Source organism: Trichoderma camerunense (genome assembly GCF_050948025.1).
Source record: "Trichoderma camerunense strain CBS 138272 chromosome Unknown V8C40scaffold_7, whole genome shotgun sequence".
NCBI lineage: Eukaryota > Fungi > Ascomycota > Sordariomycetes > Hypocreales > Hypocreaceae > Trichoderma > Trichoderma camerunense.
Window position 1 is genome coordinate 874,082 of NW_028145363.1, and position 22,459 is coordinate 896,540.

The 22,459-nt window shown below is 50.3% G+C and overlaps 8 protein-coding genes across 8 annotated transcripts; 5 read left to right on the forward strand and 3 right to left on the reverse strand.

Annotated features, from left to right (window-relative positions):
* Positions 1-874: 874 nt before the first annotated feature.
* V8C40DRAFT_264938 (zinc-binding alcohol dehydrogenase family protein) lies at positions 875-2,096 on the forward strand (the record flags this gene model as incomplete). The annotated part of the gene is made up of 4 exons (XM_083219589.1): positions 875-939; positions 990-1,056; positions 1,121-2,019; positions 2,078-2,096. 4 exons carry the CDS (start codon positions 875-877, stop codon positions 2,094-2,096), a joined length of 1,050 nt encoding a protein of 349 aa, XP_083074238.1.
* Positions 2,097-2,172: 76 nt separating this feature from the next.
* V8C40DRAFT_204403 (uncharacterized protein) lies at positions 2,173-5,460 on the reverse strand. The gene is made up of 2 exons (XM_083212030.1): positions 4,783-5,460; positions 2,173-4,715 (listed from the first exon to the last, which is right to left on the reverse strand). Exons 1-2 carry the CDS (start codon positions 5,202-5,204, stop codon positions 2,192-2,194), a joined length of 2,946 nt encoding a protein of 981 aa, XP_083074239.1. The 5' UTR covers positions 5,205-5,460; the 3' UTR covers positions 2,173-2,191.
* Positions 5,461-6,201: 741 nt separating this feature from the next.
* On the reverse strand, positions 6,202-6,705 carry V8C40DRAFT_264940 (cytidine deaminase-like protein; the record flags this gene model as incomplete). Its single annotated transcript, XM_083219590.1, has 1 exon — positions 6,202-6,705. One exon carries the CDS (start codon positions 6,703-6,705, stop codon positions 6,202-6,204), a length of 504 nt encoding a protein of 167 aa, XP_083074240.1.
* Positions 6,706-6,931: 226 nt separating this feature from the next.
* V8C40DRAFT_242756 (DnaJ domain-containing protein) lies at positions 6,932-8,295 on the forward strand. The gene is made up of 2 exons (XM_083215279.1): positions 6,932-7,146; positions 7,211-8,295. Exons 1-2 carry the CDS (start codon positions 7,011-7,013, stop codon positions 8,038-8,040), a joined length of 966 nt encoding a protein of 321 aa, XP_083074241.1. The 5' UTR covers positions 6,932-7,010; the 3' UTR covers positions 8,041-8,295.
* A 126-nt stretch (positions 8,296-8,421) lies between these two features.
* Positions 8,422-9,457, forward strand: V8C40DRAFT_242757 (uncharacterized protein). The gene is made up of 2 exons (XM_083215280.1): positions 8,422-8,678; positions 8,737-9,457. The coding sequence occupies exons 1-2, from the start codon at positions 8,552-8,554 to the stop codon at positions 9,378-9,380; spliced, it is 771 nt and encodes a 256-aa protein (XP_083074242.1). The 5' UTR covers positions 8,422-8,551; the 3' UTR covers positions 9,381-9,457.
* Positions 9,458-11,102: 1,645 nt separating this feature from the next.
* V8C40DRAFT_264943 (endo-1,3(4)-beta-glucanase) lies at positions 11,103-13,676 on the forward strand (the record flags this gene model as incomplete). Its single annotated transcript, XM_083219591.1, has 6 exons — positions 11,103-12,305; positions 12,375-12,519; positions 12,598-12,896; positions 12,949-13,037; positions 13,173-13,597; positions 13,660-13,676. The coding sequence occupies 6 exons, from the start codon at positions 11,103-11,105 to the stop codon at positions 13,674-13,676; spliced, it is 2,178 nt and encodes a 725-aa protein (XP_083074243.1).
* Positions 13,677-16,221: 2,545 nt separating this feature from the next.
* V8C40DRAFT_242763 (Sodium/calcium exchanger protein-domain-containing protein) lies at positions 16,222-19,139 on the forward strand. The gene is made up of 6 exons (XM_083215281.1): positions 16,222-16,408; positions 16,989-17,252; positions 17,336-17,547; positions 17,601-17,831; positions 17,890-18,409; positions 18,466-19,139. Exons 1-6 carry the CDS (start codon positions 16,393-16,395, stop codon positions 18,645-18,647), a joined length of 1,425 nt encoding a protein of 474 aa, XP_083074244.1. The 5' UTR covers positions 16,222-16,392; the 3' UTR covers positions 18,648-19,139.
* Positions 19,000-22,440, reverse strand: V8C40DRAFT_242766 (Utp14 protein-domain-containing protein). Its single transcript, XM_083215282.1, has 3 exons — positions 21,752-22,440; positions 19,609-21,693; positions 19,000-19,528 (listed from the first exon to the last, which is right to left on the reverse strand). Exons 1-3 carry the CDS (start codon positions 22,205-22,207, stop codon positions 19,346-19,348), a joined length of 2,724 nt encoding a protein of 907 aa, XP_083074245.1. The 5' UTR covers positions 22,208-22,440; the 3' UTR covers positions 19,000-19,345.
* Positions 22,441-22,459: the final 19 nt, after the last annotated feature.

The following is a 22,459-nucleotide window of genomic DNA, read 5'->3' on the forward strand; positions in this document are numbered from 1 at the left end:
GGTGAGATTTATGGCAATAATTTAATTCATATTTGAGATATTGCGACTCTCTTGAAGTAACTCCTACTCCCGTTTTCTAGACGCAACTAATATGTTGATCTATTCTTATTGGTCTCATCTATAAGTTACAAGACAATAAGTATTTTCGCTCCATTCCCTATTAGTCAGATTCGGCCTAACTCTCAAGATTACCAGATGATGACCATCTATTCATAAAAAATAGTCATCCATGAGCTCGAACGATACTCCGAAGAGTGGATAGCATTTCTGTCTTAAAACTCCGTAAAACTATATCGTATTCCATGGGTTTACTATGGGTATAAGAACATCGGAATTGACTAAAGCCGCTGACAAATTTGCCCGGTCCTCATTGACAGAGCCTTATTTAGACGCTGCATTACGAGATGACAAATGTGGAAGAGGCGCGATTCATGTCAACTTGGCGATGTAAACTCGGGAGGATCAACCATCCGGCTTAGTTATAGAAACCTTCCAAATGATGCCGCTTCTTCAAGGTACTGCTGCTTCGAATCGTGTTTGGCCGTGATGGTAAATAACAGCCCTGGTATAATGCGATGTAGATTACATAAAAATACCACCTTGTCCATGGACAACTGCCTTATTTCCGCGGCGGGGTTTTGACTCTCTGAATGATCAGGCTCAGGAGAAACAAAACAACAGTAAACGCCGGGCAAGTAATTTCGTTGTGTATTTAATAGAGCCTTAAACTTTAGTTGCCAAAGATTTTATAAGTACTGCTTCCATTCACTACCTTATCCTAACCAGTATACATAACAAACTCCTCCCCTACGGTCTCTCACTAACACCAATTTCAAGACACCATCGCTTAACTCGGCAGACCAGAGCTGCTATAATGAAGGAACTTTTTATCTATGCGGAGCCCAAGTACGGTGGTGTAATCAAGGAAACAGAAATCCCGTACGTTGTCTTCTAAATGTTGTTCCAAACCTTCACTGACATGCCACCAGAAAACCAGGGCCGAAGGAGGTTCTCATCAAGGTTGCATTTGCGGGGTTGAATCCCAAAGATTGGAAGGTATGAGAAGACAAATTAACTTATTACCACTCACTTCATAATATTGACAATATTATGTCCACAGGCTACACGAGGGCTTACTGAACCAGAAGCCTTCAACACTGGAGATGATGTAGCCGGCATTATCGAAGCAGTAGGCTCGGAAGTCTTCGAGTTCAAGAAAGGGGATCGTGTTGCAGGTTTCCACCGGATGCGCCATCCTCACGGCACCTTCGCAGAATACACCGTTGTCAAAGCATCTACAACGTTCCATCTACCCCCAAACATCTCTTTCGAATCTGGTGCTGCGTTTCCTCTAGCCTTCATGACAGCCGCCATCGCCTTGTATCAATGCCTGAAACTACCAATCCCAACAACCTTGCAAGATCCTGCCGCCGGAAAGACCCCCATCTTGATCTGGGGCGGCGCCACTGCTGTGGGAGCTTTCGCTCTGCAACTCGCCAAGCTGAGCAAAGTCAGTCCCATCATCACCGTCGCCGGCAACGGAATCGATTTCGTCAAGTCGCTGAACGCGGCAGACCACATCATCGATTACAGAGAAGGAGATGTAGTCCAGAAGATCATTGATGCCGCAGGACCATCCAAGATTAAGATTGCATTTGACTCAGTTTCCGACTCCGTCAGTTACGAGCCCATCAGTAAGGTGCTCGTTGCATCAGGCGGCGGCGAAATCAACATGGTCGATCCCGTCAAGCCGGGTTGGACATTCCCTGAGGGCGTGAAGCTCTCGCGTACAATGGTTGGTTCGTCCCACGGCGATACTTGGGGCTTCATCAACGAGGAGCAAGCAAAGGTGGACCAGGAGTTTGCATATTGGTTCTACAGGTACCTCAGCCACTTGCTGGCAGAGGGCAAGATCACGCCTCACCCAGTCGAGGTGCTTCCGGACGGCTTGAATAGCGTAGTCGGTGGTATACAGGCACTCTTTGACCGGAAAGTCAGTGCGAAGAAGCTTGTGGCGCGGTAAGTTGAGAATATTAATTGCGTATGACGGACTCATGTACTAATATCATGATTATAGCATCGGAAACGACTTGTAAATTTACCTTGACCAGCGAAAATAGTTACTTGGTAGCTCAGAAGTACCTTCTTGCATAATCCAATCCCTTCATAGACAAGATATGAAAAATTACCTTTAAAATCCCAGATCAATCTTCAAGCTATCCAATTGCCCAATAACACTCACAGCCTGACCCTCTCCCTTCTTGACATAGGCACTCTGTGGAGGCCCCAGGTACGTGTACCGCAAATCGCCAAGATCAAGAATCAACTTCTCCAGACAGATATTCTGATTCCTGAATCGCACCTCAATAGTGTGACTGCCCTTCTTTACCGTACCCAAGTTATGCCCCTTCTTCCAGACACAATCCATGACAGCCCCCGCCCAGCCTCTAGGAACGTCATCGGCGTTCGATTCATCGTCAGTGAGACGGAATGTTTTGATCGGTCCCCCGTCGAAGCGCACGTCGTACTGCATTCTGCTCGTCTTTTCAGTCTCAAGAGTTATGTTGAACTGAAGCTCGAGATTCGTATTGTCATGTTGTGAGAAGACGTAAATCGGATATCGAAGGAATGGAATGTCATCTGGCTTGCTGAAATCGTAATCAAGAGGCAGAGTGACAGCTCCAGCAATAGGCCGACCTAGTGCAGGATGCAGAATGTATGGTGCCGTAACTACGTTGCCGGCATCGATAGCCAAGTGGCCGCTCTCTTCAACAAATCCTTCAAAGTCTGTTGGAACACGGCTGTTCCGCACAGTCATGTGGACCTGCTCGTAACCATCACGAGTACCAATGACTTCAATAATAACTTTGGCATCGAAATCAGTGGGTACTTCCGACCAGTCAATGGTGATGATGACCCTGATATCGTCGTCTCGGGGATTCAGATGCCCTTCATATTGAGAAAGTTTGATCCACTTGTACTGTGGCCGAGCCTCCCAGGAAAATTCCTTTGTACCGCGGTGGAATACCTCGAAGTAACGGGTCTGCTCTCCATAAGGCGTGATGAAAGGCAGAGTCACTCCAGGCTCGAGGCCGCCTCGGGACGGATGGGTTCTGTCCGAGTCCTCGTTGATGTGACCGGGATTGATTCCTTCGATACCCTCCACCGCGATACCCATATGGCCAACACTCGGGTTGGAGTCTTCTTTTGTCTGCACATAGCAAAGCCCATCAATCATGTTACGCGATGGCTCGGCACCCGTATCGCCGTAGCCATAGTGCGGTTGGCGAAGCATAAGATCCCATTTACCATCTGAAATAGAATTGTACTCTTCAAACAAATCATGATCGGCATCCAAGAGTTCGATACACTTTTTCAGCATGGTGTTGGTCGTGTTTCGGCGCTGCTTGGCGAAGAGCTGATTCGTGTATTGGGCCACGCGCACTTGTGTGAATATATAAGTGGCCTTGACGGGATGAAGCACGAGCTGGAAAAAGGCAGATTTGTGCTCCTCATCAATGTGGGAGTAGATGGCTTCGGTTTCTCCCAAGAGTTGTCGCCATCGCGCAATGATGTTGTCAGATTCATGGTATTTCTGGATGACAAAAGTAGACGCATCAATGTGATCTTGTTTTCGAATCGCCACAAGTTTGTTGAAGTCATACCAGGACTTGGCAATCCGACCGGCGTACTGTTCACCAAACTCCCGAGTAGCAAGATGCTCAAAATATTGCGGCACAGTGGTTGCTGTGATGGAGTTAATATCCCAAGCCAGGTCAAAAGCAAAACTCATTGGAACCTCAACAGGCTTCAAGTCTCCGACGTTGAAGATCCAGATACGGTCGGCACCTCGGTGATGGGCCAATTGGAGCTGATGAAGGGCCTTGCCTAGGGTGTTGCTGTTGATCCACCTGTAGCAGCGCGGATAGCCCGTGTATTGGAAATGATAATAGAAGCCTGAGCCTCCAGATCGCTTGTTCTCTTCTTCTGTTGGAAGACGACGGAGATTGCCAAAGTTATCGTCGCCAAATAAGAGGGTCACGTCATCGGGAATCTTGAGTCCCTTTTCGTAGTATCCTTGAACCTCTTTGTAGAGTGCCATGAGCTGCAAAACGCCGTCTTCCTTACCGTAATTCTTCTTGATGATATTTCTTTGTACATCAAGTACTTCGGTGAGGATCTTTACAGGGTCGCCTCCAGTCATTGGTACATCGCCTTCGCCTCTCATTCCCATGGTAAAATAGGATTCATACGGCACAGCTCTCTCGGCTCCCTCTTCAAAGTACTGCGTGACCTTTTCTTTGTTTGTATCCCAGTTCCAGGTGCCCCCTGGTTGAGTAGTAGACCACTCATTCATGGCCCTCTGCATCGGCTCATGATGCGAAGTACCCATGACAATACCGTAAGTATCTGCAAGCTCCTGGTTTTTGGGGTCGTCCACGAAAAACGACCGTCCCGGATATGGATATCCCCTCCACATTGCAGGCCACATGAAATTGGCCTTGAGGCGCAAGAGAAGCTCAAAAATGTAATGATACAGGTTGGAATCAAACGTGGGACCGAATTTCTCGTGTACCCAGCTGTCCATGCCAGGGCACTCATCGTTAATAAAGATGCCACGATATTTGACACTGGGCTCGCCATTGCTTGTGGTTACAGGCAAAGCGTAGATTTGCTGCTGCTTCTTTGGGGGCACATCCCCCCACCAATGCCATCTATTGTTTGGCGGCTTGTCAGAATTCACTAATTTACTCTCAATCTGTGATTTGGGAGGAAGCTTACGGCGATACGCCAATCTGCTCCGAGAGGGAGTAGGTTCCAAAGATGGTTCCTCGCTTGTCGCTCCCAGCAATGACCAGGGCATCATCGTAGCCATCAAAGGGCTCGTGTACAACGGTTGTGATCCAAGATTCCCATTTCCCTTCAATTTGGCTTGGGTCAATCTTGCCTTGCTCTTTCAGCTGCTGGATCAAGGGCGATTTAGTGAGAGAGCCGATGACGATACATGATCGAGCCGGTGGAGCCGAAGGGCGAGTCTTGACAATTGGATTGCAGCGCTGTCCGGTGACTTTGGTAAAGTCCTGCGAGAGGTTGTTTGCCGCAATATGGACGCCCTCGTAGTCTTGCTCGTCGACAAAGATTTCGGCGCCGACGATGCTGAAGCCGTCGCCCGGCTCAAAAGTCACTACCTTTTGTTCAAGCATGGCGGTGACTGGCTGCAAGCTCTAGACGAGTGTGATGACGCAAGAACTGGAGACAGCAGAAGAGAGGAATGAAGCTTATTTGTAGCTGGTGAAGCTCTATATGGAACATGCGTCTGGGGCCAGGTACACCGAGTATCAGCTCATAAACAGCTTCTCTCCGTGACGACGTCACGCGGGCATGGATTGTCGTGTCGGGTAATACGATGGATTTCTCCTCATTTACCGGACGCCACGGGATCGGCTGGAGACCCGATGGGAGGCCGGATATTATATTGACTGGGGCCTGGGCACTCTGATCCACTAGGCAGGGATGGCGATCGAGACGGCGGGAGTCGTGAAAGTGAAGCTGGTTTGGACCTGTGCTTTGGCTTCTTGCAGACGTTGGGTTTAGATGCCAGCGGCTGTTTTAGTCATCCGTGAATACGATTAAACGTAAACCATCGAGTTTCATGTGTATTGTTTTCCAATTGATTGACGATACAGAGCACAGGTCATTGAAAGTGAGGCCAAGGGATGAGACGTCTTACAGCATCTCCGCAGCCACAAGGCAAGGTTCATCAGCGGTACAACCCCGCGTTTACGGCACCCACACCATCTCGATTCGTCGCTATTTTTGTCACCAACAGGAACGTGCAGTTCCATCACATGCAGTGCTCAATGAACTGCCTTGCATAATAGGAGATCTCAGCTTGAATATGTACAAAAGAGCCTTTATTCATGACCTGGCCTTGAAACTGCTTACCAGGATACTAGACTCTCTCTTCTCCACCATATATGTACACATTGTCTAACATTTGAGCGCAAAGCTTACTCATGCGTGTAGTCCCTTCAAGAGATGACGACGCCAAATGTCTAAAATGGCTCGCATATATAAGTTGTCGCAGTAGACCGCCTCTTAGATTTCTTCGTGCTTGTATTCTGATCCGGAGAACTTCCCATGGATCACGGGCAGCAAGTCAGCTGGCCAAACGCAATAGATGAAGGTAGGTCGACGGTATCATGATGCTGTGTGACCAGCCGCTGCCACCGCAAGGATTTCTTCCTCAAACCCGGGGACATAGTGAACTTCAACACCGCCCTCCTCGAGCAACTGGCGTCCGGGATTCTTTCCGACAAAAGTCTCGGGTTCTAGAACACCCACATAGACCTTCTTGATCCACGACTTCTGGCGAAGGATGCGCTCAACGCACGGCAGCTTGCCGCTGAGCCGCTTGAAGCAGGGCTCGACGGTGGTGTAAAGGACATGCGGGCTCTTCATAACAGCTCCGAGTCCCTCCTCGGTGGTGGAATGTTCTTCTGCCAGCTTTAAAAGACAGCACTCCTCGGCATGTGTGTTTCCTTCAAGCTCCAAGGTATAGCCTTCAGCAGAGATGTGGCCGTCTTCCAGCCTCTTCAAGATGGCGCCGACACGGAAGTTTGTCGGCTTTGGCGGGGATTTCTTTGCCAGCTCCAATGCATGTTGCATCGACGTCTTGTGATCTTGGCTCGCTGGGGAATCCATCATGTCCAGGTTGTATCCAACCAATTTGCACACAGGAATCCAATGCTGCTGGTTGCTTCAATTTTGAAAAGTTCAAGTTGCAGCGTTCTACAGTATCAGTCAGTATTAGTGAGCTTAGGCCTGCAACCTCCGGATATAGGGCGGCAGTTAGTGGATCCCGGCTGCCGACTCCATTAAGCTTAACGGTGTTCCTGAGCGCGTTGCGACGCGTGACCCAGCTAAAGAGCTTCGCTTTTGATCAGCCTACCCTCCTCCAAGACTCTGCACTGCAACACAAACTTGCAGCGTTCCATCGAGCCTTGAAAATGTCGGACCACGAAGATGTCGTCGACAGCGAGCCGCCCGCAATCGACCCGTATGAGGTCCTGGGGCTCGAGCGCAGCGCAACTGCTGACCAGGTCAAGAGCGCATACCGCAAGGCAGCGCTCAAGAATCATCCAGGTGGGTTGTTGCTCAGAGGTCTGGAGGCGTCGTCACTCGTCATTGCTAACATTGGACGCTGCAGACAAGGTTTCCGAGTCTGAAAAGGAAAAAGCTCATGAGACCTTCCAGAGCATCGCATTCGCCTACGCTGTCCTGTCAGACCCCGCGCGACGAAAGCGATACGATACCACTGGATCAACATCCGAGTCCATTGTCGATTCAGAGGGCTTCGACTGGAGCGAATACTACCGGGAGCAATACAAGGATGCAATCTCCGAAGATGCCATTAAGAAATTTGCTGCGAAGTACAAGCGCTCCGACGAAGAGAAGGATGACCTCCTCATTGCCTACGAAGAGTGCGAAGGCGACATGGACCAGGTGTACGAACGAGTAATGCTCAGTGATGTTGTTGAGGATGACGAGCGGTTCCGCAAGATTATCGACGAAGCAATTGAGACGGGCGACGTCCCCAGCTTCCCAGCCTACAAGAAGGAGAACAAGCGAAAGCGCGCTGCTCGTGCCAAGGCAGCAAAGACTGAGGAAGCAGAAGCAGAGGAGCTGGCCAAGGAGCTTGGTGTTCACGAAAAAATCTTTGGCGGCAAGACAAAGGCCAAGAAAGGCAAGGGGAGCTCAGAAGACAGCTTGGCAGCTCTGATCCAGAAGCGGCAGCAAGACCGCGCAGAGGGCTTCTTCAGCCACCTGGAGGAAAAGTATGGCGCAAAGAGCGCTGCGGGCAAGAAGGGCAAGGGCAAGGGCAAGAAGCACGCTGTGGATGAAGATGAAGACGAAGAGGAACCTTCAGAGGAGGCGTTCCAAGCAGCTGCGGCAAGGCTTAAAAAGGCCAAGACTTCTGCAAAGGACGAGAAACCTGCTTCGAGCACGGGTCGTCGATCGGCAAGGTCTCGCCGATAGAGTCAATGGAGCGTCTAATTTTGAGTATAGGGCACAAGCCGGGCTATTTTATTTCATAGGGCAAGGGGAAAAGGATTCGGGATTTGGGTTTACGGCGTCGCATCACGCAGCACATGCTATTCGGAAACATTTTTGGTATTGTACAGCCTCAGTCGGGATGCTGAGTGTGCCTGGGTAGATCTTCTATACGATTATTTGTTGATAAAAGTGCATAAATTAAATACACTGATGATGATTCATATCATCTACCACCGACGTTTGGAAGTCATTGGATGGAGTTTCTATGTGCAGCTTACAAGGCTTACAAGCACGGCATAGCTTCCGTGAGCTAGCGGGGCTTGGAGTGACGCGCCACAGCAACGAACGGCCTTTTCCCACAACGCATCTGCTCCAACCCTGGATTTTCTTCTCCTTTGGCGACATACCAGACGATGAGCGCAAAGCCAATTGCGCAGATATGGGTGCATGCGCTTGATTCGCCAGTGAATCAAGGCATCAGGACGCGCATTCCATGACCGAGGCTACCAAAGCTGCTCTTTATCCGCGATACTGCTTTCACTTATCGCCTACCGTGAATACCTGGTGTCTGCTACGTGCTGCCGACATTCACGCTCTAGATCAACATGCTGGCTTTGAAGGTACACATCTCCTGGTATCAACATGAATTACGACAGTTGAAGCTTACTTTGTTTATAGGAGAAAACTTCTTCTTCTACAGAAACCTCCCGATAAAATGGGTGCGAGTGGTTGGCATCGTCGTGGCCATCGAGCAATTCTTCAACCGGCGGCTTTATACCATCGATGATAGCAGCGGTAGGAACATTGTTACTGTGACTACCCCGCCAGCTCCCGCAAAGTCAAAGAACGAATCGACCGCCGGCGAACAACGGACGGACAAGGATGCAGATGCACAAGAGGCCAATCCTTATGCAGATATCGATGTTGGTATGGTGGTGGATGTGAAAGGCAGTGTATCGTCGTTCCGCAACGAGCACCAGATCAATATCGAGAGAATGACCGTTGTGAAGAGCACGGCTCAAGAGGTAGTGCTCTGGGAAAAGCGTACAAGATTTCGTCGCGAGGTCTTGGACGTGCCTTGGGTGCTCCGGGACAAGGACGTACGCCGATGCCGTCGAGACGCTGAGCGATCAGAAGCTGAGGCCGAGAAGAAGAAGGCGAAGAAGCAAAGCAAGGCCAAAGAAGCTAGATCAGGGATTACGAAGCTACCTACAAGAGATTCAAGGAGCAAAATCTCGCGTGACGATAGCGTGACCAAGATAGTACAGAAGATCATGCGGGAGGGCGCATCAACGGGGAAATATAATGCTCTTGGGTTATAGCATAGCATAGGATGGTATTGGAAAGTAATGTGTATTCCGTAATACAAACCAAATAAATTCTGGAATTCCAGCAGTAACACTCGTGCAGCGTCACCAATTCCCAAGCACATCATGAGCACGCCAATGCAACGATACCTCATCATATCTTACCTACCTCTGTGCAATCAGCAAAAAAGGCAAGCAAATGATACCAATCCAAACAATTCAAAGCGACACGACACCATCACACGGCTCAAATTGAATTGCCATCTTCCCGCTCATGCAGCCGCCAAGCTCCCAAGGTTCTGTAGCTGCTCCACAACAACGGTCATTGATTTATTTTCCCCTCAAACAACGCACGGGATGTTTGTTTACTCAAAAGTCTCAAGCCAGCTCATACCAGCGCCGGGGCAACACCAAACACCATAGCTGCCCAGCTCAGCTCCTGTCTAGGCCTAAACAACCAATTCCACCAAAAAGGGCGAGACTCTCAAACTCTGCATTGAGGAAAGACAAACGGTGGCCTGTGACCCACATTCGGACATTTACCAGCACACGCTCACGGGGGGTAACACCAAGCTGGTTATTGGAAGAAAGCTTCTCTGTTAGTAGCTATCACCAGGCTACATATTCATATGCCCAGTGGCAGCTGACTTAGAATATTATAGGCGAAAACCAACAGAGGCGTAATCGGAAGGGCTTTCCTCTTAAGTCCTCTTGCCAAATTCGGCTCAGCCCTTTGTAGGGTAGAGGATACCAATTATTCCAAAGACGCGAGCTGTCTTTCTGATTTCTTCGCATTCGCAGATTCATACCTCATATCAGCACCTCTTTTCTTCCTACAAGCTCCTATTCAGCATCACTGTACATTTGCCATTTTTGGTTAAACCTTCATCCTTTGTCCATCTGTTAACCTTCTGTGATATCTCCCTCCTGTACCACAATCACCATCGTTATTGCTTCATCCGCACCGCTCACAATCTCCGAGGCAGCACTTCAGCTCCGAATCGTCAGACAGGTATGTTCCAAGATAACAAACCACCACTGATTGTCTCTTTCTCTTTGCACCCCGTAGGCATTCCAAGCTCCCTGGGAATTTGGAGCCATGCATGGTTGTGAATCAAGTCCCCCACAAAACATCTTCTGGGCACCCATTCCTCCGTGACTACGGCTATTTTTAATTCCTCGTTGGAGACACCTCTTGGTTCTGATAATATGTCTCTCTCGGACATCTAAAGAACTTTGCTTGAGCATATCAAGTTGAAAACACACCTTGCACCATGTATACATGGATATTTTCAAATCTTCACCAATGTCATGGCTTTATATCGTTTCATATCATGGATTTGTTGGCTAATACTCGCGCAAGGGACTCTCGCTTTACCAGGTCCGGATACTGGTCAGGGCCGTTTTGCCTCTTCGGAAAAGACCGTTAAATCGAAGCGCCCGATTAGGACTCGGTTGCATTCTCCCTTTAGAAACTTCTTGTTGAATGAGACGTTGGCTTCTAGTACGACGATCTCAAAGTCTACCCGCACTGAGTCTGCCTCTTATACTCAGAATAGAGTCACAACGACAGTTACTATAACTGCAAGCTCTCTTCCAATTGAAACAAGAATATCGCCTCCATCGCATACCACTCATTTAAGCACAAGCGAAAGCGACGTTCCCCACGGTCCAACTAGATTGCCTCAAGTGCCAGCTGCAGAGACCACGGTTAGATTCTACACACGGATAGTCGATATGGACGCCACTACCGCTGAAGAAGAAGGCAACATGGTATCAAAGAACATTTTCGCGGAGCCCATCGACGTCGACCTGCCTCCCTCCCAAATCCCGACTCGAAAGGACCACCCCGTTCCTCGAAAGGGCATTTGGGAGAATGCGCCGCTTCAGACAAACAAGTTCTACTCCAACTTCTTCTTGGAAGACCAGCGATGTCCGACTTTTACGTTTCCTTACTCACTGGCCTGGGCCGGAGGAAAAGGCATAACGGCCAGCTGGGGCATGGCATGTTCTCACACCGAGGCTAGCCAAAGGGTTTTTGGTAAAGAAAAGTTTAACGGCGCTTCGTCTTTCTATCTCAACCCGGTGGGCATTCATTCCCTGGTTCTTTCTGCCAAGGAGCTTGGAAAGGAAACGATTCTTTCAATTGACAGCATGACAGCCTTCTCGGCGCGGGTTCACCTGAGCAGAGACGATAATTCTCCACCCGCTATATCGTTTCCTCTGGTGCAAGGAATGGCATACATTACAGCGCAGTATAGCGGATCGACCCCCGTCATTCAAACTGGTGTATTCTTCAAGACTATGACTCGAGTAACACGAGAACTCAAGCATGGAGTGGCCAAGTTCACGTTCCATCTCGAGGATGGAGCCACTTGGCTGATGTATGCTTGGGCGACAAAGGGGGATCCGCTGGACCTCATGGTTATCAACAATGGACTAGCTGAATCGAAGAAGCCGTTCCATGGCATCATTCAGGTCTGCAAGTGTCCGAAGAGCCAGGATGCCGAGGATATCTTGGATGATGGCGCCGGCATCTGGCCCGTCACGCTTGAATTGACAGGTACGGCTCGCGGTTATGAAGGCAGCTACTCGTTCAATTTTCAGATAGACGGGCATCAGACTGGTAACCTTTATATGTACGCTCTCCCTCACCATATCGATTCGTTTGATCAGGAGACAAAGAGGCGTATACAGCGGGAAGCGCAGCTGCAATCGACTACGAAGGGCCTTGCCACCTTGGTAAAAGGGAATCGATGGACCATGATTGAGCCCAAGATGCCGGTGGACATGACGTTTGCTCCCTGGGACCCCGAAAGAGGAAACATGGAGAAGCTGTCAAGCCATGCGAAGAGCATCATCCACGCGGCAGCCTCAAAAGAAATCGCACAGAATATGATTGCGCAGAGCAATCTGGATTCCATGTACTTTAGCGGAAAGGTATACATCTTTGAGGATTTCTCGTCTCTCGCTGTGGTATGGAAACTCAACTGACAAACTGCTCTCTAGGCCTTGGCTAAGTTTGCAACCATTCTTTACGTGGTCAGATGGATGCTAGGGGACAGTGCTCTAGCACAAACTGGCTTGGGTCAGCTCAAGGCGGCGTTTGCCACGTTTGCGGCCAACAAACAAAAGTTTCCTCTTGTCTACGAATGTAAGTAGTGGTTTGATGCTTGTTAACTGCTCATCTCGTTCCAAGGCCACGGCGAGATGCTAATTCTACGACTGGCAGCTGCTTGGGGTGGTATCGTGTCGTCGGCAAGCTATGTTACCGGAAATTCCGGTGCTGACTTTGGAAACACGTACTACAACGACCATCATTTCCACTACGGCTATCATATACTCGCTGGAGCAATCATTGGCCATCTCGATTCAGGTTGGCTGAACCAGAACAAGGACTATATCAATGCGCTGGTTCGAGACGTGGCCAATCCCAGCGCCAAGGACAAGCTGTTTCCCATGTGGCGGAATTTTGACTGGTACCACGGCCACAGTTGGGCACATGGTCTCTATGCCGCTATGGACGGCAAGGTGAATTGGGCTCTCCAGACGGTAGTGCTTCTCCAATGCTAACGGCCAGTAGGACCAAGAATCGAGCTCTGAGGACATGATGCATGCATATGCCATCAAGATGTGGGGCAAGGTCAGCAGGAATGCCGATTTGGAGGCAAGGTAAGAGGCGAGATTCCTCATGCTCCTGCTCTGGTGATGTCGACGCCTTCTGTTTGTTTCTTGCTTTCATCGTTTACCCGCTTGCCCCTTTAAACCCCGAGAAATTCAAAATAGCTGATGCCAAGAACGTAATAGGGGTAATCTGCAGCTCTCCATCATCGCCCGTAGCCTGCAGAATTATTACCTGTACAAAAGCGACAACGAGGTACAGCCAAAGCAGTTTATTGGCAACAAAGTCGCGGGCATCCTATTCGAGAACAAAGTGGACCACACGACGTATTTTGATCCCAACATCGAGGCAATTCAGGGGATCCACATGATTCCTATCCTGCCCTCGACACCGTTCGTGAGGGTCAAGGAATTTGTGCAGGAAGAATGGGATGCCTTTTTCAGCGACGGGCGGATCGACGACATTGGCAATGCTTGGAAGGGCATCATTTGGGCCAGCTATGCGTCGGTAGAGCCAAGGAAGGCTTGGGAATTCTTTAGCTCACGCTCATTTAGCCCCCAGTGGCTGGATGGCGGAGCATCGCTGACGTGGTTTATGGCTTATTCTGCTGGTAAGTTCTAGGGTGCCTCTATCTGTCAGAGCTGGGGATCCAATGCTAACAGGCAGCAACAGCGCTTGGGGAAATATGATGAGCAAGGAGAGGATGGCCTCTGATCTTCTGCTACTTGGCAACAGTCGGTTGGAGGCTTAGGAAGCAAGCGTGGCAAGCTAAACGTTGAAGCGATCCTTTAGATCGTCTTGGCTGCTTCCGGTGGGATGGGGCCGGGGCGGCGTATTTTGTCGATGCGTATCTTGCCGTACCTTTGCCGATGCGGGAAGTTGATGCGGGAAGGGATGCGAGGCTGAGCACGTCGGCGGCAGGACAGATGCGGCATTCGAGGGCGAAATTGACTTTGCGGGCGGGATTCTGAGCAGAGGCGCGGTGGCATTGTCAATTGCCTATTTCTGCTTTCTGTTCCGGCTTGTTCCTGGTAAGGTGTGGCCGGCGCTGACTAAGGCCGTTTGATATTCAAAGCCGTGACGTCGTCGGACATGCTGGCGGGAGGTTCGGGATCGCTCGCTCACGCCGTGACTTGCAATGGGCGCAATGCTCTTGTCACCTGATGGTTACTACGACTCGGTTTGGTTCCACGATACTTGTACATTCTGCAGAATAGATGCTTCATTTCTCATGGGACCCTTAATTTCGGCTTGCCTAGATCGAGGTGCTCCGGCTGTGCAGTGTGACGGTAATCAACGTGAGATCTCCACGTGGGCGCTTGGCGATACTAAGTTGTTAATCGATAAGATCCGCCGTGCAAGGGGCACTGCGGCAGAGCCAAAGCCTTGGTGAGAGCCTTAGAGCCTTGGCCATAATCTTGGCCTAAACCTGGGCGAGAGGCTGAGACACTGGTGTAGGTGTAGCCCATCGGAAACGTTGGACTTGGAGAGTCAGGATGTTATCGGTGACGAGTCGGCTGGCGGGGTAAATTCTGTTCTAGAAGCAGCCGGGTAAAAGAGAGTGTAATTCGAAATCAAAAATCAAAAATTCAAAATCATGAATAATGAGGCTGGAGCGATACGATTTGTCTAACGGAGTCACGAGTGAGGGGGGGGAATTTAAGCTTAATTTGCGATATTCACCTTTGAGAGGTGGATTTGGGGGGCTGTGCAAGTTGAAGAAGAGGGCGAAGTTGCTTGGTAAGAGGGGTGGCTGTTGGAGAAGCGATGTTTGTACGAGTTTGCGTGTTTGAAAGGGAAGTGATTTGTATGGGATAAGGGGGAGCACGTGGGATATGGTAGGTGAGGGTTTTGTCTTGGCTTTTTGGTTCCATGCATGCATGCGTGCAGGCGGTGTTTTGGAGATGATTTGATAGACCTTGCTTGATGTTGTACGAGGTTATGGAGTGGAAGTAAGGTACAGAGTCAATAAGTGTCCAGAGGACCTGGGTACCGAGGTAAGTACAGTACCTACTTGGGCATTAAGCGCCCCGGCTACTGTAGATTGGAACGTGCGAGTATAAGGTTTGGATACGTGTGTACCTTTTTTTCTTTTTCTTTGTTCTTTTTCTTTTCCTTTTTCTCCGACCGAGGCGCGAGGTTATGGGTCAGTAGGGCTATCATTTGGTAATCGTTGCGTCCTTTTTTTACAAACAAGCGCGGGTACCGATCCTCGGGCGAGCGAATGAAAAAGCAAGAGGACGGCATTCTCCGTTCCCTTTGCCGCCCTGTCGCAGAACAAAGAGAGAAAAAAACAGAAGCCGTTGCGTTGCTGCTGAATCGTGCATGACGTCGTGGATTGACGGCTTTACGTTAGCTTCTTCTCCACCCTGCGAGGGGGGGACATGCAGTTACTTGGCTCTTTGTACAGTTCCATTCCGTCACACAACAAGCTTTTTTAGACTGGCGAAGCTTTTTTGTGGGTAATTCTGGAGGGGGGGATCCCATGCGCATGTTTTGGGAAGCGGGAGGCGCTAATATCGGATTGGATTGATTGGATTTGAATTCGATGCTTGCATTGCACCTGGAAGCGCCCGGGGCGGGAACAGCGTTGCGAATTGGTTCCTTTCAAGGTTTAATGTTCAATTACCACATTACACAGTGCAGTGCAGTAGCTGCGGTCTGTCTAGTGAGATCCAGACCATTGCAGAAGTACAGTGCTAGCTGATTGCCAAGATGCCCCAAACAAACAATTACGGTGAAGCAGATACGGAGTACATTGTGCGCACGTAGGCATACGTCAACCAAGGGCGGTATAGCTGTCATACAATCTGCAGCTGCAGGCTGGCGCAAGAGGGGCTTCTGGTTCTTGGAGGGGAAGGAGGCCTCCAGTCCAGCTCCCGGCAAGGCAAGTCGCGTGCCAAGATTTGCGTACATCCGTGCCTTGCGCCTGCAGTTACAGCATATCGTCCTCTGGATGCTGTAATCACCAAATCAATCGTCACAGTGCAGCGTCAAAAATCAAGTCATCAGACGCCCACAAGCCCCTCGACACTTACGAGTGCAGTTATCAGTTATTCCAGCCTCAGCCACAACCAATTCCATCAATGCATTGGTAAGGTACCGGTACCTGGCAACCTTGAACCTCGAATTCTCACACGCACCTACCCGGACCCCTGTGGACCCGCGCTAGCCTTGGCCCCGGCATACCCATTCGCTGAACATCGCGGTCACTCGCTCTTCTTTTTCCCTCCATCTCTCTCGATTCGCCTTCGACCGACTCGACCGCGGCTTCAACCGAGATTCCAACAAAGGGTTGTACGTTGTACTGTGACCCAAAACACCCCCGATTGCTCTCGATATTCCCGCCGTGTCCGGGTAAATTCGCTTGTCCCGTATCCTGTGGCTATTCCGGAGCTTCCAGCCATGGTCTGGGGCCTGTGTAAGTGACAATCCTTGCTGTCTATTCTCTTTGTTCATATCAGGCGTGCGATCCGATCCAGTGCTTTCCTGCGACTCATATCAAATCAAATCTCCCTTTGTTCTTTTTCCTTCGCCCTAGCTCTGTGACATACCACGCCCCCGGACCAAACAAAAACGCCACGCGCAACTCTTAAAACCTCAATTTCTCTCCCCTCTCCACCCTGCCCAGCCAGCCTCGTCGCCTTGAACTTTTATTACTTTATCCCTGCCTCGCCGCCTCTGTGTCTCCATTCTGCAGTACACAAATAGCGCCTCCATAATTGCAACCTTCAATGGGCAGTGGGAATTGGCATCGTGGCTGCCATCGCTGATCCTCTTCCTCTTCTTCTCCATCCTCCCTCTTCCTACGACACAGCTCCTTTGCTGCGAATAGCTCCAACTAGCAAACTCTCCCTTGCTTCACTCGTGCAATCCTCAGCTGCTCTCTACTCTCTTTTTCGTCTTTGCGCCGCCTTTCGCTTTCTCTCTTTTAACAACCGATCCCGCTCGTTGCGATCTCCCGTAAACTGACCATATTCAATTGGTATCGTCGACTACAGTTAACTTGAATTGGACGAGAAGCATTCGGCGCACAATGAGCTACAAACCAAACAACAACGAGCGCACGCCGCTCCTCAATGGCCTCAACGGCGAGAGCTCCAATGGCAACCAGAATCACATTCTAGGTGACGTTCACCGCGAGCGCTCCGCGGCATTCCAATTCTTCTTCGATTCGAAGCACACGCCGGGCAATGACAGCGACAACTTCATCGTCCGCAGCCTTGCCTACACTTGGCATGTCACCAAGGTGACTCTCCTTAGCAGTAAGTTTTGCGCGAGAATTACAATTTCACTTGTTTCTCAGCAAATAGCTGTATACTGATATTTTTGCTTTTTCACAATTTAGACTATGTCAACTTCCTGCTCATTATGGTCCCTATCGGTATTGTTGCTGGTCGTCTCGGCTGGAACTCAACCGCCGTTTTTACAATTAACTTCTTCGCCATTATCCCGCTTGCTGCCGTCTTGTCCTTTGCGACTGAGGAAATATCTCTCAAGCTCGGCGAGGCTCTGGGTGGGCTGCTGAACGCTACTTTTGGAAACGCTGTTGAGTTGATTGTACGTTGCGCGCAATATTTCCCCATCTTCCGGTAGGTACTGACTGTTTGCAGGTCAGCATTGTGGCTCTTCGTGAGAACCAGATTGAGGTTGTGCAATCCTCCATGCTCGGATCCATTCTTTCGAATTTGCTGCTGGTCATGGGAATGTGCTTTTTGTTTGGTGGTCTTCGACACCGTGGTTCGACGGGAGCTGGTACGGAGCAGACTTTCTCGGCCGCCGTTGCGCAGACTACCTGCTCCCTCATGGCTCTCTCCTCTGCTTCCCTGGTGATTCCCGCTGCGGTATGTTTTCCCCTGTCGCATGTTGGGAATACGAGCTTTGTCTAACATCATCCTGTAGCTGTACGGCGTCCTCGACCAGAAGAACACTGATATCGGCGACAAGGACCGCAGTATCCTGGTTCTTTCTCGCGGCACTGCCATCATTCTGCTGGTTCTATACGCCATGTATCTCATTTTCCAGCTTCGGACACACAGCAACCTTTTCGACCCCGAAGACCCTCTCACTGCCGACGGTGAGGAGCCCGAAGAGCCCACTCTGGGTCCGATTGCTGCTACCGCAGTCCTTGTCGTTGTAACAGTTTTGGTCGCCATCTGTGCCGATTACTTGGTCGGAAGCATCGATGACCTCGTCGAAAGCGCAAATATCAGCAAAGCATTCATCGGTTTAATCCTCATTCCCATTGTTGGAAATGCTGCGGAACATGTCACTGCCGTGGTCGTCGCCCTTCGCAACAAGATGGACTTGGCCATGGGTGTGGCAATTGGCTCCAGCATTCAGATTGCGTTGGGTGTCACCCCATTCCTCGTTATTGTCGGATGGATTATTGGACGTGACATGACGCTCCACTTTGAGACTTGTGAGTTATACCCGTGTGTAAAGAAGTTACCTTGAAGAAAGCTAATCATGATACAGTCGAGACTGTTGCGTTCGCCGTGTCCGTTTTGGTTGTCACCTATACCGTTCAGGACGGCAAATCGAACTACCTCGAAGGCGCCATGCTTCTCGGCCTCTACATCATCATTGCCGTGGCTTTCTTTGCTACGCCAGGAGACTTCTTGGACAAGGCAACAGATCTTATCAGCGGCAGCAACTAAGCACGACTGAATAACATCGACGACTTTGATACGAGTCGATATCTACTACCTTGGTCGAAGATGGCATCCTTCCGACCATTGGAATACAACATAGCCATCGATGCTATGAATATCTCGAGAACATCCCTTTCTTATGTTATGGACGAACGCGGGGCTTGTTTACTGCAACAAAAACCCTCGGATCGAGATCACTCCTGGCTATACTAGCCCCTTTCCTAGCCCTGTATTATTATTTTCCTGCATTGTGCTGAATTTTAAGGATTGCAAATTTGAAGTCATTGCGAGGGACGGCTGTGGATCAGAGAATATTGCTAGATGCATCGGATCAAAATGTGCGCCCCAAGGTAGCGGTGGTCACTCTGCCTTTTGCTTCTTTTTTCTCGTTTATTTATTTCCTTTTCTCTCGCGATTTATGGGGAATCAAACGGACAAAATGATGGCGTTATATCGTGTTTGTATTGATAATTTTAATGATACCTGTGAAAACGTAACAAACCTTTCGCACCTAACCTCTGCCGTGATATTTCCAACAGAAGAGCTATGAACATTCCACATGAATTGACTTTTGACAACCGGGATGTATCTAGGCCATATGAAAATCAAACCTGAATGGTGTATAAATTATGAAAGTAAAGAAAAGCTCCATCCTCCGAGTAAGTCTATTTTCCATTCTGACAGCGTTGGGAAAACAAAAAAATCTATGCAGAAGGCTTCGACATGGGCGTAATAATGCCCTGCTTCATGATAACCCTTGGCTTCGTGTTGTCCTGGAACGTCTCCTTGGTCATCCATTCGGGGCCAACAGGCAGACGCAAAGCCCGCTCGTACTGCTGTCTCGACTCGAATGGGAAGGGAAGCTGAGATGCGAGATAGCGGTCGTTCTGTTAGAGAAAGAAAGGGTTAGCGTTTCCGTAATAAAATATTGGGAGATAAAAGGGGGGGATAGGGTGTTAAGACGAACCTTTTTGATGCGCTTTTCGTTAATGATTACTTTATCCAGCTTGGCGTCCTTGCGGTCCTTCTTCTTGATGCCCTCGACCTTTGTCAGGAAGCGGCCCTGGTGCCTCTTCTTCTCGCGGGCGCTGATGCCCTCGCCGACCCAGGAGCCCCAGCCGGGGAGCGTGTTGTCAATGACCTTGTCGTCGTCCTCTTCGGCGATTTCGTCCTTTTCGCGCTGGAATTCGGTGACGACGTCTTCGCCCGCAAAGGCGCGTGCTACGAGGGCCTTGTCGCGGATGGCGAGGGGCAGGCGGTTCTCTGACTCGGCGTCGGACTCGGATTCGGAGGAGGTGTCATCGGAGTCGTCTTGGGCTTGGGATTGTGACTTCTTGGCTGGCTTGGATTTCGGTTTAGGTTGAGAAGCGGTGAGGATGTTGGCGTTGAGATCGAGGTCGTCGGCACGTGCTGACGAAGTCTTCTTTCTGCGCGAGTCGCCCTGGGACCAAGCTCCCGCTATAGAAGTCGTTGCCTCGGCAGGCGTTGACCAGGCGTGATTCACCGAGCCGTTTGTAATGTGAGGGGCGCCATCGCCATTTGCGAAGCTCACGTCTTGCTCCTCTTCCCTAGAGTCCTTGACGCGGTTCCTCTTGGCTTCTCGGGCTGAGATGTTGTTCTGCAACATGGAGAACGGGTTGGCCGCTCCGTTGCCGTACTGTCTTCGGCCGATCTCGCCTCCCTTTTCTTCCTCGTCAGACACTTGGACTTCTTCTCCGTCTAGCTCTCTGCGGATTTCCTTGATGAGGTCGTCGTTGGCCTTCTTCTTCGCTGCTTCCGCCTTTTGCATAAACTTCATCTTCATCAGCCTCGACTGAGGCTCGTCATCCTCTTGTTCGAGCTCATCCAGCTGTCGTCGCAAGTCATCGTTGTCATCGTCATCAGATCCAGAGCTGCTGGTCTCATCCGAATCATCTCCTGCTCCCCTCGAGTTCTTGCCTTCTTTCCTTCTACGCAATTCCTCGTCCTTGCGGGCCATTTCTGTTAAGCCAGACCGGAAATCGTCATCCCAAACGGCACGCTTCGCCTTGGATCCCATCTTGGCCCATTTGCTGTCCTTGTGGCGCTGGCCGACTCGCTCCAGAGCACGACGACGATCCTGAGCTTCCCTCTCTTCTTCGGAATCGATTTCGCCAGCCTCGGCCATCGCTTCCTTGGTAGCCATCTCATCGCGTTCCCGTTGTTTTCTGTGGACTCTGTGATAGGCCTTGCTCTTAATCTTCTTGATACGCTTGGCGCGCTTTGCTTCTCTGGAATTGATCTCGCGCTCGAGACGCTTCCTTTCCAGAACCTGCTTCCGAGTAAGCAGGTTGCCCTCCTCGTCGAATTCCTGCTTCTTAGGCTTCTTCTCCTTTTCCAAAGATAGACCGCTCTCCTCCATGATGCCCATGATTGTAGATTCGAGCTCGTTGGCAGCACTCTTCAGTGTGAGAGGTTGAAGCTCTGTCCGATCGAGTCCAGCTGATTCAGAGTTCTCAGGAAGAGGGAATATCAGGTGTTCGGCTCTGCGGTTCTGTTTAACGGTCTCCGTCCATCGGTTAAGTGTCTCGTTGGTCTTGTCGTAGGCAGCTGCTCGGTCGATACGGCCCTGTTCTCTTCTTGATAGCGGCACATCTAGCTTCTTTGACGCTCCGGGCCGTGTTTCCTTCGATTCCTTCTTCAGGAGCTTTACTGACTGCTTCATAAAAGGGTCGTTCAATCCAGAGAGTCCGAGGTCACCAAGATCAATCTTCTGGTTCTTGGAGACTGGCGCGCTGTTCTCGTCGTCATCTTCCTCGCCACCAAAGCCAGATATCAGGCCTTTGAGCTCTTTCAATCTCTCGGGATCGGCCTCCTCGTCGCTGTCATCATCAACATCCTCAGAGCCATCCGACTCATCAGAATCCTCTTCGTCTTCTGAATCTTCCTCTTCGGAGCCTTCTTCGCCTTCTGGCTCTTCTTCTTCAGATTCTTCCTCGAACTGGTCCAGAGCCGTTGCCAGATCAATAGCCTCTTCGCCAAGAGTCTCTCCTTGATCGTCATTGCTATCGTCAGAGTCTTCTGAGTCGTCGTCCTGTTTTTCTGCGGGTTAGCACTACGGATCAGTATTTTCACCAATGGCAATTTCTCACCTTTCGCTGGCCTGTCTTGGAACCGCGGAAGGCATAGCCCTGAAACATTTCATTGTCGCTGTCGCCAAACGCATCGTCACTCTCAATCTCGGAGTCTTCGTCGTCGTCTGCCATTCCACCAAGCTGCCACTCGTTTCCTTCGCTGTCGCTGCCAAACTCTACATCACCACCAGCTGCTGCACTGCGCTGGGGAGCCTTGATCTTCTTCCGCTTGGGACCTTCTTCTTCGTCCTCTTCCTCATCTTCGTCCTCTTCTTCTCGCGCATGCTTCTTCTCAATTTCGGCATCCAATTCTCGTGCTCGCGGCGTCTTCTTCTCCTTTGTGGGGAATCTCTCCTGCGCAATGTTGAAGGCATTCAGCGCATTCGTCTGCGCCCTCGACTTCGACTTCTTGGGGCCAGACTTGGCCTTTGGCTGGCTTAGCAGCGGCCGTCCATGAGCCTGTCGACCGGGCATCTTCAGAGGCTCTGTATTCGTAAATTAGAGGGCGTTATTGCCAGGTGTTTTGCGACGCCAAGCTGTCGTGCCTCTCTCTCAAGCTTTTTTTCCTCGTCTTTTTTTTGCTGCTGCTCAACTTTACCTTACGTTTTTTTCTGCCGTGTGAAAAAATTGGCGGTGAGAGTGGTTTGGCGGGGACCCCCGGCGGCATCCCACCTATCAGCGCCCCTCTAATTCTTTCCCGACTCCGCTGTGGCCCGCCCGCCTCGG